The following is a 16,534-nucleotide window of genomic DNA, read 5'->3' on the forward strand; positions in this document are numbered from 1 at the left end:
AACATCGCACGTGGCCAACAGTTGACAATCCGGATTGAAATGTAGGCCTTCCACAACATTTATGGTGTGCATCGTGTCACGTAAATAAGCTGGAGTGGCTTCTGCGATGGGTTTCAAGAAAAAATCAATGTATTGGCCCAGGGGTTCGAGGATCGACCCACACCCGGAAACAATGGGGCGGCCTGGGGGGTTAGTCATTGACTTAAGTATCTTTGGTATCGTGTAGATGGTTGCTAAACGTGGATGTGGTTTGTTAAGGAAATTGAACTCAAGTTCCGATAGAAACCCTTGTTCAAGACCCAATTGAGTTATTTCAAGGATGTCACGAGCGATGGCCGATGTAGGGTCTGACCGTAGGAGTTGATAACTCGTAGCGTCATTCAATTGACGGAGAATTTCAGATTCATATGAGGTGACATCCTGTACCACGATTGCACCACCCTTATCCGCTGGCTTGATAACGAGTTGGTCATTTTGCGCCAGTGTTTGGAGAGCCAATTTCTCTTTTTTGCTGGTGTTGAATCTGGTAAAGCTTTTGGTTCCTAGGAGTTGTAGTGTGTCTCTTAGTACGACCGTTTCAAAGGCCAGGATCTTATGTGACATGGCGTTGTTGAAGGGGATAGATGTAGACGGAGGTCTAAGTCCAGTAATGGAAGGTAGGATACTTGGTTCTTTGTCACGAAAAAAGTATTTTAGCCTTATTTTACGGAAAAATTTGCAAAGTTCCGTCCGGATGATGAAGGGATCCGGATGGCTGGTAGGAACATATGATAATCCTTTTCCCAAAATCTGGATTTCATCATTGCTCAAGGTATGTTTTGAAATGTTCACCACCGGACTGTCTGATCCAGGGGGTGCTCCTCCCAAGAGTTTTAACCGTGGGCGAATTACAAACGTTGTATCAGTCTGTGGATTTGTAGTGTGTGTTACCATCTGTAGGTCTTGTTGCGGGTAACACGTTCCCCGTGTTGTGGTTCGGGCTGAAAGTGTACCTGCTTCTGGGGTTGACCACACCCTCCATTCCAATTGCCGGTGTTGTGTTGGGAGCCACGTTGTTGACCGCGTGGCCAAGGATTGCCCCTGCCACGGGGTGGGCGCCATGTGCCCTGGCGTTGCCCTAAAAAAGAGTTGTTTTGGAATTGTTGATTGTAGCTGAAGTCTGGATAGTTCTGCTGGTAGTTAGCACCCGATTGGTCTTGTTCACCCTCTGAACTATAAGAAGAATCAGAGAAAGTATAATAGTTGTTACGTCTGCCTCTGGAAGTTCCTCGCCCACGGTTGGTGAATCTACCTTGGTTATCTTGACGGTAATAATCTTCTTGTAGATAGGGGTAAGTCTTCTTCTTGTCGTACAGTCTGATGTCACGGGCCAGTTTTTCTAATTTGCGGTTTTGGGTGGTCAGGTCGAAGTCCTTGAGTGTGGCCTCAAGGTTGGTGAGAGTTTCTTTAGCGCTGGCAAAGTTGGCGTCAGCCGAGATTTCAGCCTTTAGAGTTTTAATCTCAGCAGTGATGGTTTGAATTTGTTCGGCAGCTGTTTCAACGCCAAGGACCATCCAGTGACGGCTACAATTGTTTGCTACGTGGCTGAAACCTTCCCTGAATTTCGGTACTTCAACAAAAATGGCTGGTTCAATTTTTATTTGTAATCCAATGGGGATAATGTTTTCTTTTAGATATTTGGTGAGTAAATGGCCATGCCACCGTGACGTATATACATGATACCAGCACATTGTGAATAAAACATTGTGTCTCTATGATTGGTCTCTTTGATTGTTTATACTTTCCTTGTTATTATTTTTCATGTTTACTGGGACCCCTTCCCATACTTCACACAAGATGGCACAAAGTAAAAGGAGGTTTTTGCATAACAGTTTCTGACCCTTACTAGAGAGCAGGAATTTCCATCCTATTGTGAAGGGAAGAATACAAGAACTGACAGTAACCACATGACCATGAAGGTAATTTCATATACTCTCTGATTATAAAATATTCATAGTTCTAATAGTATCTCATTGTTGTTTTACTGCAATTTATGTATAGAGCCACTCACCGCTATCTGGTTTTTGTGAACTGCTGCTTACTCGTGCCTGGCGATGGATCTCTACCTCCGCTTACCGATTGTGTCCAGAGCTGCTGTGCCTGAGCTGACGCTGTCTTTGTTTGTTGCTCCGTGGCGCGCCTCCCCTTGACTCGCTGGTGTGAGCGTGAGCTGCAATCCGCACGCTCTGCCTGTCGCTCCCAGCTGGAGTCAGAAGGGTTGAGGCTGGGCGAAAAACTACAGCGCGCCTAGCCTGGGGGACTGCGAGGACCAGAATTCCAAGCTGGGATCAGCTGGTTCCTCTTCCCCCAGGCGACACGCCCACGGACACGCCCATTGACGAAACGTAGAAAAATCAATTAGTCTTCCGCGACGCGCGCGGGACCAAGCGCGGAACGAAGCCCGGACAAAGGGCGGGCCGTCTGAGGCCGTCCGGGGTCGACCGAGGACGGGACGGGCCACCCCACTAACGTCCAGCACACGAGGAACTTACTCAACCAAATTCTGAAACTGACTTGAAAACACCCCCCACTCTTTACTGATCAACTGTGACTGTGAGATAAAGTTATTACAATTACACAAAACCAGCTGCGACTACTATAATCTATAAAGTAGATTTCCGGCCCCAATTATGAGGGCTCTAAAAAAACTACGCTCACGGACAATCTACATGAGGCGTATGGGGACAGACGCAGCTGTAAGAAAATCTGTAGACAAATCACTGAAACCTGGTCAAATATCAAGTACTCCAGCTATAAGTCAATACTTCTCTACCCTCTCCAAGAAAAAGTATCTATCTCCATATTCAATTGATGATCAAAATAAGCTGGATCCCTCAATAAATAAGGTTGAACATGATTCGTTACTTTTCTCAGATCAGAAACCCTATAAACAAGGTCAGATAACAATCGAAAGTAATTTGGCAAATATCTCTCTCTCGGAAGAATGTCAAAAATCATTCCCAGATACGTCTCAAATAACCTCTATAACACCTATAAAAAACCAGGACAACGACTTATTCTTCGATGTATCTGTAAATCATAACACGAAGACCGAAGAAGAAAAAACAGAAATATCACCAAGTCAAAAACATCCACTAACCAGTTCACCAGAAAAATCGCCTAACCTTTATACTAATCTGGCCAACCTATCTGACCCTAATTTTATTAATCCAAATTCTGGAAATACTGTCTCTCCCCTGTCAAAAGCACTTTTTTCATTGCAAGAAATCTTGGAATCAGTACTAACTCATCTTGGTCAAATTCTAGCTAACTCGGACGATACTTTAGACGTACAAATAGGAATACTTAAATTCCTGGTTGAAGAAAAAAAGAAAAAATATCAAACTAAAGTTTCACCAAAACAACCCGGAGCAGTCGAATTACAACAAATAGATGATTTTCATAAAAATGGAAGTGCGACCCCAAAACAACAGGAAGCAAGTACACAAACGAACGACGTACTAATAATTAAGACTAAAACTAAGGGACTAAGAAACAAGGAAAAACCTCTTATCACATATTCACTTAAAAAACTGTTCAAAGAAGAATCGGAGACCATCACCGAAAGCAAAACTAAACATTATCCTATCTTTTCGAATAAAGTATCCGATAATAATCGAGATCAGACTAGCGGGGAAAATAAAGCAGAGTCATCGGAAGTTACTGCTGAACAGGATCTCAACCAAGGAGGACAGTCTGAAAAAAGTAATGCTAGGGAAAAAGCAAAGGGGAAGAAGAAGAGAAAACCTCTGAGGAGAATACAGAGAAAAAAAGGGAATAAGCTTAAATTCCAAAAATTCACTCCCTTAAACTTGGTGATCTCTCCAGAAACTCAAAAAATACCGTCAGCAAAACCCTTAAACCCAAAAGCAGACGATTTTTGTCCACCGATAGAAAACAGATCAACAACGCAAAATATCATGGATATAAAAGAACTACTTGATAATAAATCTCAATCATGGGAAGTAATTCCATCTAAACACATAACTATTGAAGAACTATTTCCCTCAGATAAGGAGCCGTTTAATCGTGGTAGAATAATCAATCTCTTACAAGAAATACCATCCCTGAACTCTCTGACAAGCAAAGAAATTGACCTAGTACTCTTTCCAATAAAAGAAAATAATAAACTAGTACAGGTATCTTTTTATTCCCCAGTTTTGCCTGGAATAATAATCAAAGAGAAGGAAATTCTACACAAAAATGGCTATGATGTAATCTCGGTGGAAGATCTGAAAACCAACAATCAAAACAAAGGCATATTAGGACAAATTAACAGAAGAAAAGAAGAAAACAACAGTTTTAATTGGGGAGATTCAGCATCAAATATTATGAGGAAAGAGTCACTTAAAATACAAGTAATACAAGGTGAGAGGTCAGTATGGTCCCGGAACTCAAGCTCTAGTAACACTGAGAACTCAATAAAATCGTGGGCATGGTTATCAGAAACCTTAAACAGCAAAAAAACGGTAAACTCACAACAATATCAAGTTTAGCAAAGGTCTGACGTTATTGTCCTGGAACTTGGCGGGGAAAACTGATATAAAAATGAAACATGCAATTAAAAACTTCCCTGATATCATTGCCCTCCAGGAAACATGGTTAACTAATACCTTTACTCAAAAAGGATACTATGTATATGAAACTTTGGCAAAAAGATCTAGAAGGGGACACGCCAAGGGTGGTCTGGCAATATTATTAAAAGAAGATCACTCTTGGTCACAGGAAATAATCGATACAAACATAGACAATCTACAATGTTTAAAAGTATCCCTTAGAACTCAAACGTCAGCCAAACTTGAAAAACTATTACTTTTCAATATCTATGCACCTCCCAGTAATAACAATGATTCGCTGTTTGACCACCTAATGGAGATTATCACTCATATCATTGAAGATCAATCTCACTTGCCATATATTATAATGGGAGACTTGAACGCTAAAATTTCAAACTGTGAGATAAAGAAATGGGCTCGTCTTTTCAAAGAGGAATCTTTGGAAACATCACTCCCTGAATTCCCAAAAGGATCTAAATCAGATAAGAGAGGACACGCACTATTATCTTTTCTCTCCAGTATTAATGGGACTATATTAAATGGTAACATCAACGGTGACATACCAGCATCATACACAAGGAAAGGAAATGGATCTCCCTCTACCCTGGATTATCTTATATGCGGGATCGAAGAAATAGAACAAATGATTCAACTCTCGATTATATTCAATGAGGAAAGTGATCATGCTCTTCTAAACCTTTCAACCCATTGGATTGCACAGTCCTCTTTTTATAACCAGCCAATATTTCACACAACAAAAACGGAAGTAAACATAACGAGGCGTCGCATTTATTGGGGGACAGAAAATCTGGACTATCTGAGGCTATTAATTTCCGAAACTAATATGTTGACTACCATATACTCAGATGATCTTATAAAGAATTTTGAACAATTAACAAATAATCTCAAACAAGCTCTGCAAAGTAAGTTAGAACACAACAGATCAGTAAAAAGTAAATGGAGAAGTAAGAATAAAAACTGGAACCAACCAGTCGTAAAGCAACTCAATAGGTTGATACGCGCCCAGTATCTGAACTTCTCGTCAGCAAACAAAAAGGAAATCAATAGATTAAAGAATCAAATACGACGAGAAAAAACTAAACAGAAAAAACTGAAGCAGGACTTCAATTGGACTGAAATCCAACAAGCAGCTAAACAAAACAACCAGCGCAAATATTGGACACTGATTGCAATAATGACGGGATCCAAAAAAAAGCTGGAAGCATCTCCTGTTTCAGAAGAAAACTGGGATATTTATCTTCGTGAGCTATATAAACAGAACAAGTCTATTAAAAATGAAGAGGCGGAAGAACAAATTGTGGAAACCAATGATACTAAGATCAATAAAACGTCGGCAGTGTCAGTCTCTACGAATATCAGGAAGGCAAGGAGCACGGGTGCATCTGGCCCCGATCAGATACCTATCAAGGTCTATCAAACCGATCATAAAGAGTGGGGACTGGTGCTCTCACCGCTTTTTAATTATATATTCGACAGTGGCCAAATGCCAAACTCCTGGAAAGGAAGTATTATAATCCCGATTTACAAAAAAGGAAAAAGAAACATACCGGGAAACTATAGGCAAATTGCCCTCATGGATGCTGCCGGGAAGATTTTTGCAGCAGAAATCCTGGATAGGCTGAAAAATTGGGCTTTCTCATTGGGTCTAATCCCTAAGTCTCAGTCTGGATTTCGCCCAAACCACTCAGTCACTGACAATGTAGCAATCTTCCAAACTATTTTAGACAAGTATGCATCAGGGAAAAAACAAACTATTTACGCAGCGTTCATCGATTACTCGACAGCTTTCGATCGAGTGGATAGACCGACCCTGTGGTCAAAGTTAAGAAGAATGGGCATTCCGGAACAGCTATTACATTTGATAGTGAACCTACATAGTGACACCTGGTGCCGTGTCCAAATGGGGAGTGACAAGGGCCTATCGAAGATAATACGAACATCAAATGGCCTGAAACAAGGGTGCCTCCTGGCTCCAATTTTATTCTCACTGTATTTAAGTGACCTACCTTCCCAACTACAACAAGGGATATGCACTCCTCCTAAGATAGCCACTGAATGTATTCACTCCCTGCTGTACGCGGACGATATAGTCATGTTTGACCTAACACCTTTCGGACTACAAAATCTTTTAGATATTTTATACCAGTATTCTATAAAAAAAATGTTAACCCCAAATACAAACAAAACAAAAGTGGTTGCTTTTTCAAACCAGAAGAAAAGGGTAAGGTACGAATGGAAGTTGGGAGGTGAGAAGCTAGAACAAGTAAAGGAGTATACATATCTGGGCAGAATTTTCTCACAAAACATGAGTAACATCAATCAAATCAATCACCTGAAAAGGAAAAGTGACCTACATGCTGGGGCTTTGTCCCGCTTATATTCGGCCACTGGACAAAGGCATTTCTCTGCACTAATACAAGTCTATCGAGCCAAAATCACACCGGTCCTGTCTTACGCCTCGGAATATATTCCTTTTAAACAATGGACCTATATGGACTCAGTAGAAGGTAAAATATTAAAAAATCTACTGAAGATCTCTACATCTACCCCAGTACAGGCATTGAGACTGGAATGTACTATCACGAGTGCATATGCTACAGCCATAGCTAGTATTATAAGGTGGGCCTATAACCTTCTTCATTCAAAAGAAGGCACTCTACGAAGTTTATTAAAAGTAGAGACATTCAAGACCAGCTCTACCCATCTTACCTTTTTAAAAAATATGCGAGAGGCCCTACAGCTTGCAAAAGTCACTGTGGAAACTTTGTCTACGTGGTCACCAGCTCAACTCAAACTTTTTCTAAAAAACTTCACCCCCAGACTGAGCTACGAGATTGACCACTTACATTGCAATAGACTATCGTCATATAAGAACTATGCAGCGTCCCAGGAATATAAACAATGCCAGCCTTATTTAGAGTATACACTGAAACACGGTGCAAGGCGTGCAATTATGATGTTGCGCCTGGGAACACTTCCTGTACAAACCTTAACTTCCTCCTGGAGGCCTGACAGTTCTGCTCTTTGTACCCTTTGTCAAGGGGGCAACCAGAATTTGGAACACTTACTTTTTATATGTCCAAATGCAGAAATAGTAAATGCAAGGTTAACATGTCTTAAGCCCATCTATCGGTCCTGCAGGATCGTTAACTCAAAGGACTTTTTATCATTATGTAAAAGCCCTCCTAATGAATTCGTCTGTTACAGAATTTTTAAATTTTTGAAAATTTCATTGAAAATGTATTAAATGGAAAGTATAATGTATATTTTATTTTGTGGTCCTCGAAAGAGTACCGTAACAAAAATAAAAACTTTTGACTTGACTTGTATAGATCCATCCAGATTGTTATGTTAGTGGTGGTCTTATAAAGCGCTCGGCTACTTGGGCAGAGTGTCCCTGCGCTATACAGACCTGTAGCAGCTAGGCCAAAAACAGGCGAACTCCTGTCCAAACAACCAGGTCTTGAGCCCCTTCCTAAAGGAAAGCAAGTTGTCTAGTTTCCTGAGGGAAAGGGGCAATTTGTTCCATAGTTGAGGAGCCAGCAATCTGTATGAACGTCCTCCAATGCGCGCTCCTTTGGTTGCAGGAACAATGGCCAGCGCTTGAGAGGTGGATCGTAAAGATCTGGAAGGAAAATAGAACCGCACTCTTCTCCTTAGATAGACAGCACCGGTGCCATGAAGAGATTTAAAAGCTGTGATGAGAGTCTTAAAATAAATGCGTTTACGCACCGGCAGCCAGTGGAACGAATTCAGAAGAGCAGAGGTGTGAGACCTTCGGCTAAGGCCAAAAATGGCCCTTGCCGCCGAATTCTGAACAGATTGGAGATGGGTAAGGAGATTTTCCGGGAGGCATAGATAAAGTATGTTAGCGTAGTCCAGCCTAGTGCCGATCAGAGCCTGTACCGTAATCCTCCTGTGGTCATGAGACAGAAAATGAAGAAATTTCCTAAGAGTTCTTAGAAGGCCGAAGCATTGGCCAACTCCACTGAGAATCTGGGGTTTGAGAGTCAGGCCATTATGAATTTTCACGTCCAAATGTTTTGCCATAGAAGTAGCAGATGATGGGTGGGTACATATCGGCAGGCCACCATGATTTCCAGTTGGCATCAGGGGAGCAGCCGAAAAAAAGGACCTCCGACTTATCAGAGTTGCATCTAAGCTGGTTCAGTTGGAACCACGAAAAAACAGCCTTGCGGGAGCTCATGATGGTATCGCCGACCAAATCTGTGTTCTTATCACAGGTGAAAAGAAGCTGCGTATCATCGGCGTAGGAAACAATCCGGGCTCCATGAGATTCAACTAAATAAGCCAAGGGAGAAATGTAAATATTAAAAAGAGTGGGGCTCAAAATCGAACAATGTGGGACTCCCACCTCCAGCGGAGGAACTGGGGCAGAGAAAGGAGGGGCCCAAATCGATTGTTGGCGACCAGATAAAAAAGACTCAAACCAATTGAATACCGTCCTTCTCAGACCAATCTCCTGGAGTCTTAAAAGGAGACGGCTGTGAGGGAAGGTATCAAAGGCTGCCGAAAGATCGAGCAGAACCAACATCACCTTCCCACCACTGACCAGAACCTCTTTTATAGACTCTGTAACCTTCAGCAGCGCAGTCTTTGTGCTTAGGTTCGAGCGAAACCCGGATTGAGTATGATGGAGAATATCACGAGTTGGACATGTTTTTTCACAATTTTAGCGAAGGCAGGGAGAAGCGAAATCGGTCTATAATTAGAGTGTACGAGGGGGTCCAAATGAGGTTTCTTCAGTAGCGGAAGGATATGAGCCATTTTCCATGTACTGGTAACAATACCGGTTGTGAGAGAGGAATTTAGAACCGGATTAATGATAGGATTGATAATATGTGCCATCTTGGCCAGGAACTTCGTGGGGCACGGATCCGACGGAGAGCCGGACTTTAATTTAGATAATAGGTCCAGTGACGTTTGTGGGGAAATGGGAGGAAAAAGTGAGAGCGTATGGCTCTCAGGGAGAGAATGAAGCGCAGGTGGAATTTGAGACAGAGTCGCTTATAGAGCCAGCTGGCACAAAAGAAGCCTGAATACTTATGATTTTATTGGCGAAAAAACTAGCCAGTTGTTTGATCCAAAGCTCTGTAGGAGAAAATTTGGATATTAAGGAAGCGGGGGAGGTGAATTCCTTAACTATTGTAAAGATTTTTTTACTAATATTAACTGCAGATCCGATTCTTTTAGAGAAATGAGATTTTTTCTCTATAACTGTATCCTTAATACACCTTTTGATGATTTCCTTATATATCTCTTTTGATGAGACATCATAGTTTTTGCGCCACGCTCTTTCGGCTTTCTTGCAAAGCCTTCTGCTCTCATGAAGCGCGGGGGTGAACCAAGGTGCAGAAGCACGCAAATTTCTTTTGGACCGGATAAAGGGTGCTATCTCGTCAAAACGCTGCGTGAGCCATGACTGGAAGAGAACTAAGTCACTGGCCAGCTCACCTGTGAGCTGGCACAGGTGCATAGCAAAAGATTGCTCCAGCATGTCAGCATGATAAGAGCGAGTGGCCGTAGGCTGTGAGCCAGAGCCAACACTGGGCACTTTAGAAATGTGCAAAATGTCAAAATTCAATAAATAATGATCTGACCAAGTCAGAGGTAGAGGAGGGAAAGAAGTGATGGGAATTGATGAAAAAATTTGATTGAGGATATGACCTTTATTATGAGTAGCTGAGGAGATATAAGGAGACAAACCAAATGGACTAGTAACGTCCTGAAGTTTCATGGTATCAGCTGCGTCTGCAACATCCATGTGGATGTTGAAATCACCCAGAAGCAGACAGTGCTTAAATTTCATAATTATTGGGGAAATGGCAGTATGAGGTTCGTTGTGAAAGGAGCCAGCATGGCCAGGTGGTCTGTAAAGCAACAATCCGGCACACGAATGATGAGGAGAGAACGAAAAATAAAATCCAAGTGACTCCACCCCAGGGATATCCTCCGTAGTGACCACTGAACAGGAGTAGCGGCTGTCCACCAAAATTGCAACTCCTCCCCCCTTACCCACCGCTCGGTCTTTCCTTACTATATTATAATTTTGAGGGAGAGCATTAGATATATCCGGGCTTGAAGAATCACCGAGCCAGGTTTCTGTCAGAAAGAGGCACGCAGGGTTAGACTCGGTTAGTTGGTTAAAAAGATCGAGGGCATGTTTACCCAGGGACCGCGTGTTGAGAAGTATGCAGGAGTAGTTTTTTTGATGGTTTCCCCTGAACATCACCAAATCAGAGGGTCTGAGGAGCACTTGGTGTCCTTACTAGATGTTATGTTGTGAAGTGTCCAGCAGCAACTCTCGCAGCATGAAACGCCCTTGGGGTTAATAGGGAGCACAGGACAGCAGCATCCCATATCTCCCTGTAAACTTTAAAAAAAACTCGAATCATATCTATGCATGATACCAGGAGTAATGGCTAGGGATCCATCTGCCGGGCCGGCCCCTGGCGCCTCCGGGACGCTGACGGACGCAGACTTGTAATGTCTTGCCTTCTATTTTTTTTTAAACATATTTTTATTGATTTTATACAAGATCATATGTAGGAGGAAATCACGTATTGTGATAGCATACATCCACATAACAATGTATTGCCTTCTATATCTAGGAAAGAGTTGAGTAATCATTTCCCAAGCAGTCCTCATCTGGGAAATATTCTAGGTTTCTATTCAGTGCCATTGAATGATTTCATATTACCCAGTAGATACATATTTCATCAGAAATCCATGCAGAGAGCGCAAGATGATGGCATCATAACATTTAATTTTTCGGAAGCTCGATATGTTCTGCAATGGATTATTTCCTAAAACTGGATCATTCAAAGGATTGATTTCCTTCCTGGTCATGAAGGTCATGTCATTGGACATCAAAGTAGTTGCGAGAGGTAGATATTTTTATCCAGAGAGGTGGGAGATAGCTTGAACTTTGACTGCTTAAGGCCATGATATCCATCCAGGCAATTAATGCTTAAAAAGTTACAGATTTAATACTGTACTGTCTGGAACAAATATATTTAACAATGAGAGAGAGAATAGATTTCATTCCTAGTTAGGCGAGACAAGGATTTTTTTTTCATCCCTGTAGAGCTGCAAGACGATCTAGAATATACCTCCTCTTATTCCTTCCATCTCTACTGTAGAAAGAAATTCAGAAAATAAAACATTATTCATCTTATACTCCAGGTATTTATTATTTCTTTCTGAAAATGCATCTTTCAGCCATACTGGTACCCTTTCCAATGGTAAAGCTTTTAGAATGCTTGCATACAATACTTCTTCTTCTTGTTCTGCCTCTACTTAAGTGGGGGTAGTTTGTCATCCGCTTGGATTCACATATTATTGGAGAACGCATACATTTTCCCATGATGGAAGATTTTCCATGACTACTATTACATAGCCATTTGTAAACTAGGCAGTACATATGATTTGACCTGCTAAGAGTGTTTCCAAAGAATTAAAACTAACATTTCATCAGACACTTGGAGGTTATTAATAATTGTTTATCATGATTTTCAGATCAGCCAGTTACCTATTGGAGATATTCATATGGTGCAATATGAATATATTCCATTTCAAAGTAATACTTTGGCAACTGTTTACTACTCCATTCTTAATTGTCACGATAAGAAATCAATTTATTACTTGCCCGAGTTCCTTTGAATTGTTTCCCCTTGAGAATGTCACTGCTGTCACATTTTTTGACAGCATATTTTTTTCAGATTCCTTGTTATCCAAGTAAGTGGAGTATCAGGTTATTTTCCTTAAAGATGTTATTGACAAGGTCATTTGGTGATGGTAATATTGGCAAAGGTTTAGGGTATGATTCCTAAAAATTAAGGAATCAATGATAAGCAGCTACTTCATCTTTTTAGAGGAAGGCCGTTTCCTCTTGTGCCCTCCTCCCATATGCATACTGCTAAGTAGTCTATTCTAAAGCCTCTAATTTAGCATGAATCTCCCAAGAGGGACAAAAAACATTTTCTTATTTGTATTTCATCATATTCATAAGCGATCCACCCTATCTTGCCCACTTTCAGAAAGTATCCCAGTAATCTCACACTTTTTAATACAAAGTCTTACTAAGGTAGTTGCAGTTGGTGCAGGCAACTGTGAGATTGGTCTACCTGACAACGCTTCTTTATTAAAGTGTCAGAGGTCCTGTTTTGCCTTTGAGCACCACAGCAGTTAAAAGGCTTCACTTTTTAAATATGTTTTCCAAGTGGGTAAGTGCACTCTGATAACCCTTTGATATATATTTGTTATTTCTGGTCAAAGCCACGATGAAGATACTCAAGGCAGAGGACTAGAAATACTGGTAAATTACTTCTCTTTTTCAGTTTCCAGTACAAACCAACACAGATGAAGAGGTGATAAAACTTAAAAGCCTGGTTCTTTGTTCATGTGATTCTTAATGATTTGAATATTGTGTGTTGCCTGGATTACAAGTGCAGTGTTCAATGCGTGTGTCCTTCGTTCTAATCTGAGGCTCTTTTTGAGATATTTAGACCCCCCCTGGAGTGGCTTGCACATTCTGATTGACTGGTAACTCAAGAATTACTTGAGATGCTTTAATCTCACACAGAGTAATGCTGGGTATAATAATAATTGCAAAAACAACAGTTGATGGACAGAATGCAGAACAATGTCATACATTCACCCCAGTACAGAGATCTGGGCCTAAATCCATCGTTTTTTTGCACTCCACACCACCCCAGTTCACACATGGCCATATGCAAATCAGCCTTGACCCTGTGCCTAATGGGAACAGTCCAGCCCGAACTGCCAAGCCATGTCTTCCCTGGATCGGAATCAAACATCCTAGGACCGGTTTCTGGCTATCAGCCGTCATCAGCCAGGATAGCTTGACTCCAGTGGTGTGGAGAGCACGGGACTCACGTCTGTCAGAGCATACCCGTCCCACTCGGGGTGACAAATGCAAAAACAACAGTTGATGGACAGAACGCAGAACAATGTCATACATTCACCCCAGTACAGGTTATAATAATAAGGCTTCTTTATTTCGCCTGGGGACTAATCCTTTGGGTCAGACCTGAGGACTTTGCAGTTACAGGTTCACATTCAAAATTGGTGTGCAAGCACCAAATTGGGCATGTTATTACCCATTCCAAACGTGACCCAAGGGCATTCATGTGTGATCCCCCATTGTTCTCCAACATTTCAGTACTATCCTCAGTAGTACTAGTGCTTTAAAATCTGGTGCACTTGCAGTAGCTCCTTGAGTCACTGTGTCGGTTTGCAAATGCAGGAGGCGGTACAGTCTAGATTAAATGTAAGATTTTCTTAAATTATTTAAACATTTAAACTAATTTCTATTGTATCTTTTTTTTACTTCAGGAAAGCTTGGATTACTTTGGGGAGAGGAGGACAGATAAAAGTACGAGCACAAAATTTCAGGGAGTTGAAACTCCCTCCCAAGTAAGTACTTTAAAAGCTAAACAGTACAATGCACACTCTACATTTATTGTTGAATTTAAATGTGGTTCACATGATGACAGTCTCACATATTCAGTCATTTAAATCTTCAATACCCACTGGTGCTAGAAGTTCCAGTAGAGTGTATGTCTAGACCAGTTCAGAATAGGACTTTTGATAGAAAACTGCTCTTTAACCCTGAATAAATAGACTACATGAGAGTAGGGATTGGAGATTTTATGTCAATAAACAGGGCAAGGCCATGGGTAACACAGTATGGGACTCATTAAAGGTAGGAATTAGAGGTGAAACTGTGATCTACAGCTTATGTAAAAGAAACAGAAGGGTAGCATGGTCTGAGAGCTACATGACGAGCTTTCAGTTTTAGAACTACAGCACACTAAACTGATACTTGGACAAACATTCTGCCATCACCTTTTTATTTTACTCAGTGCAACATCTAAGGGTCAGATGAGCACCAACAGCTAGAATGACACCTTGCAGGCAGCTCTTGTAAGACAAATAAAGGTTCAAATGTATGTTTTGTGTATGAGAGGGAATGTATATGCATGAGTGTGTGTGTATATTGGGCACCTAAGTGAGTACCAGAGGGAGTGAATAAGTATGGGTTACAGTGAGTGAGGGTGAGTGACAGTAAGAGTGAGGGCAAGTGAGTCAGGATGGATGTGAGAGAGTGTGGGAAAGAATGACTGAATGAAAAGGGTAATTGTATATGAGTGTGGATTAGGTCATATGTGCTAGACGTAGGGGAACAGAGATTGCTGCAGAACCCACAGAAAAAACATTGCTGGAGTTCCAAATGAGAAAGAGCATTATAAATCACTTTAAATATACGTTTTTAGGTCTCGTAGAGAGACCTATTGGGGTGAAACCAAGAGCTCAAACCATTGGGCGGATTTCGCAGATTTCTAACAGTTCACGTGAAATCACGTAACCACAAGCACGCGCATTTCCCCACACCAAAGCCTCAGCCTCCCTCCCACAGGCTTCCCCAGCGCGCTCCTGCCTCCGAGAGCTTCAAAGCTTCAAAGCTTCCCCGCCCACTACTTCACACTTCACGGCCGCCAGGCCGTGAGATCCATTCCATTAATACAGTTGGAAAAGCCCAGCCATCTGCAGTTCCTTGTAGCTTGTTGTCTGTAAGTTAATGTATGTTAAAACGTAACATAATCAGCACTCACGTGTATTTTACTATTAAAGGCAACTTCCCACATCAACGTCTGTTTAGCCTTTCCACTTTACTATCACATTATGTGTGGCGTTTTATATAGCGCTAACTAGACTCCAATGTATCAGAGCGCTTTACACCAGCACTAGTTACGTTACATACACACACATTCATTTTTGGTAGGCACAGGGGATATTATGGGATTTTCCCAAAATCACGCAAGCTTGGGCATCCCTGCCGAGACTCGAACCCAGTTCCCCAGCTCCTAGGTCAGCCGCCCTAGCCGTTAGGCCACAATCTCTCCACATTGTGCCTTTGTTTACTATCTTAGCTATTCAAGTTTCCGGCGTGCCCTTTAAACTATATATGGCACTTTTATTAACTTATTGTCTTCCCTTATTTTCTTGTTTGGCGTGTGATTTATTTTACAACCCGGCCAGGAATGTTTGTGGCTGTACATTTCTTAAATTACGTGTAGAAACATGAGACAGACGTAGACTCGGCTAGTACACTACATACGGAAATGACGTATACATAGTTATTTTTCCACATTTCATAGGCCGAGGATGTAAACTAATATTTGAGACGTGTAATACTTTTTATCTAAAACATGAGCACTTGAAATTCTCATGCGGTTATATAATGCGCTGTTTTTTGTTATGGGTACATATTTTTGTTTTGTTGATTGTATGTGGCAAAAACGTAGCTTTTCGCCCTATGAAAGTTGCGTGCAATTGCCCATGCGTTTTTCTCGCACCTGTATGAGTCGTTCAAACACGAACGCTGAGCACACCAACAAAAAACAATGTAGTGTAACAACAGCATGTTTGTTGTGCAGATTATTTTCCTTCGTGAATGATGTCATATGCAAAGCCACGAGGTAACACAACTGCATGACTTGTTTTTCTTGCATTTGAATTCCACACATAGTTGAAACTATGGCGGCATGCCTTCCCCTGTAGCTTAAATTTGAGAGTAGCCTGCTTGCAACCTGTTGCGTAAAACACATAGCCTCCTCCCAGCTGGGCCACTGCCGAAGTCCTGCTCTGCCCCGGGGGCAGTCTCTTCTTCATCACTGGTCACCCAGGGGCCTCCCATGCTTGAGCGACCTCGACCAGCCCTGCACTTCCCACCTTCAGGTAAAACAGCTGCTGGCAGCAGTCTTCCCCCTCCTCCTCTTACATTGGGGCTGTCGCCTGCAGATTTCCCTGTGCTGCTTGCTGCTGGAGGGGCGGGGGCCACTGCAGACTATCTCGCGCTGTGGACCATCCAC

The 16,534-nt window shown here is 41.8% G+C and overlaps 1 protein-coding gene across 4 annotated transcripts in view; it reads left to right on the forward strand.

Moving 5' to 3' along the window:
- LOC147698471 (phosphatidylinositol 3,4,5-trisphosphate 3-phosphatase TPTE2-like) overlaps nt 1-16,534 on the forward strand; it is a 308,096-nt gene that overhangs the window by 245,293 nt on the left and 46,269 nt on the right. For all 4 annotated transcript variants that reach the window (XM_086935050.1, XM_086935048.1, XM_086935049.1 and 1 more), the window contains exon 14: nt 13,995-14,075. In XM_086935050.1, coding sequence (XP_086791176.1) covers nt 13,995-14,075 — 81 coding nt within the window. The remainder of the gene's footprint in view (nt 1-13,994; nt 14,076-16,534) is intronic.

This window comes from Lissotriton vulgaris, chromosome 8 (genome assembly GCF_964263255.1).
Source record: "Lissotriton vulgaris chromosome 8, aLisVul1.2, whole genome shotgun sequence".
NCBI classification, from domain to species: Eukaryota; Metazoa; Chordata; class Amphibia; order Caudata; family Salamandridae; genus Lissotriton; species Lissotriton vulgaris.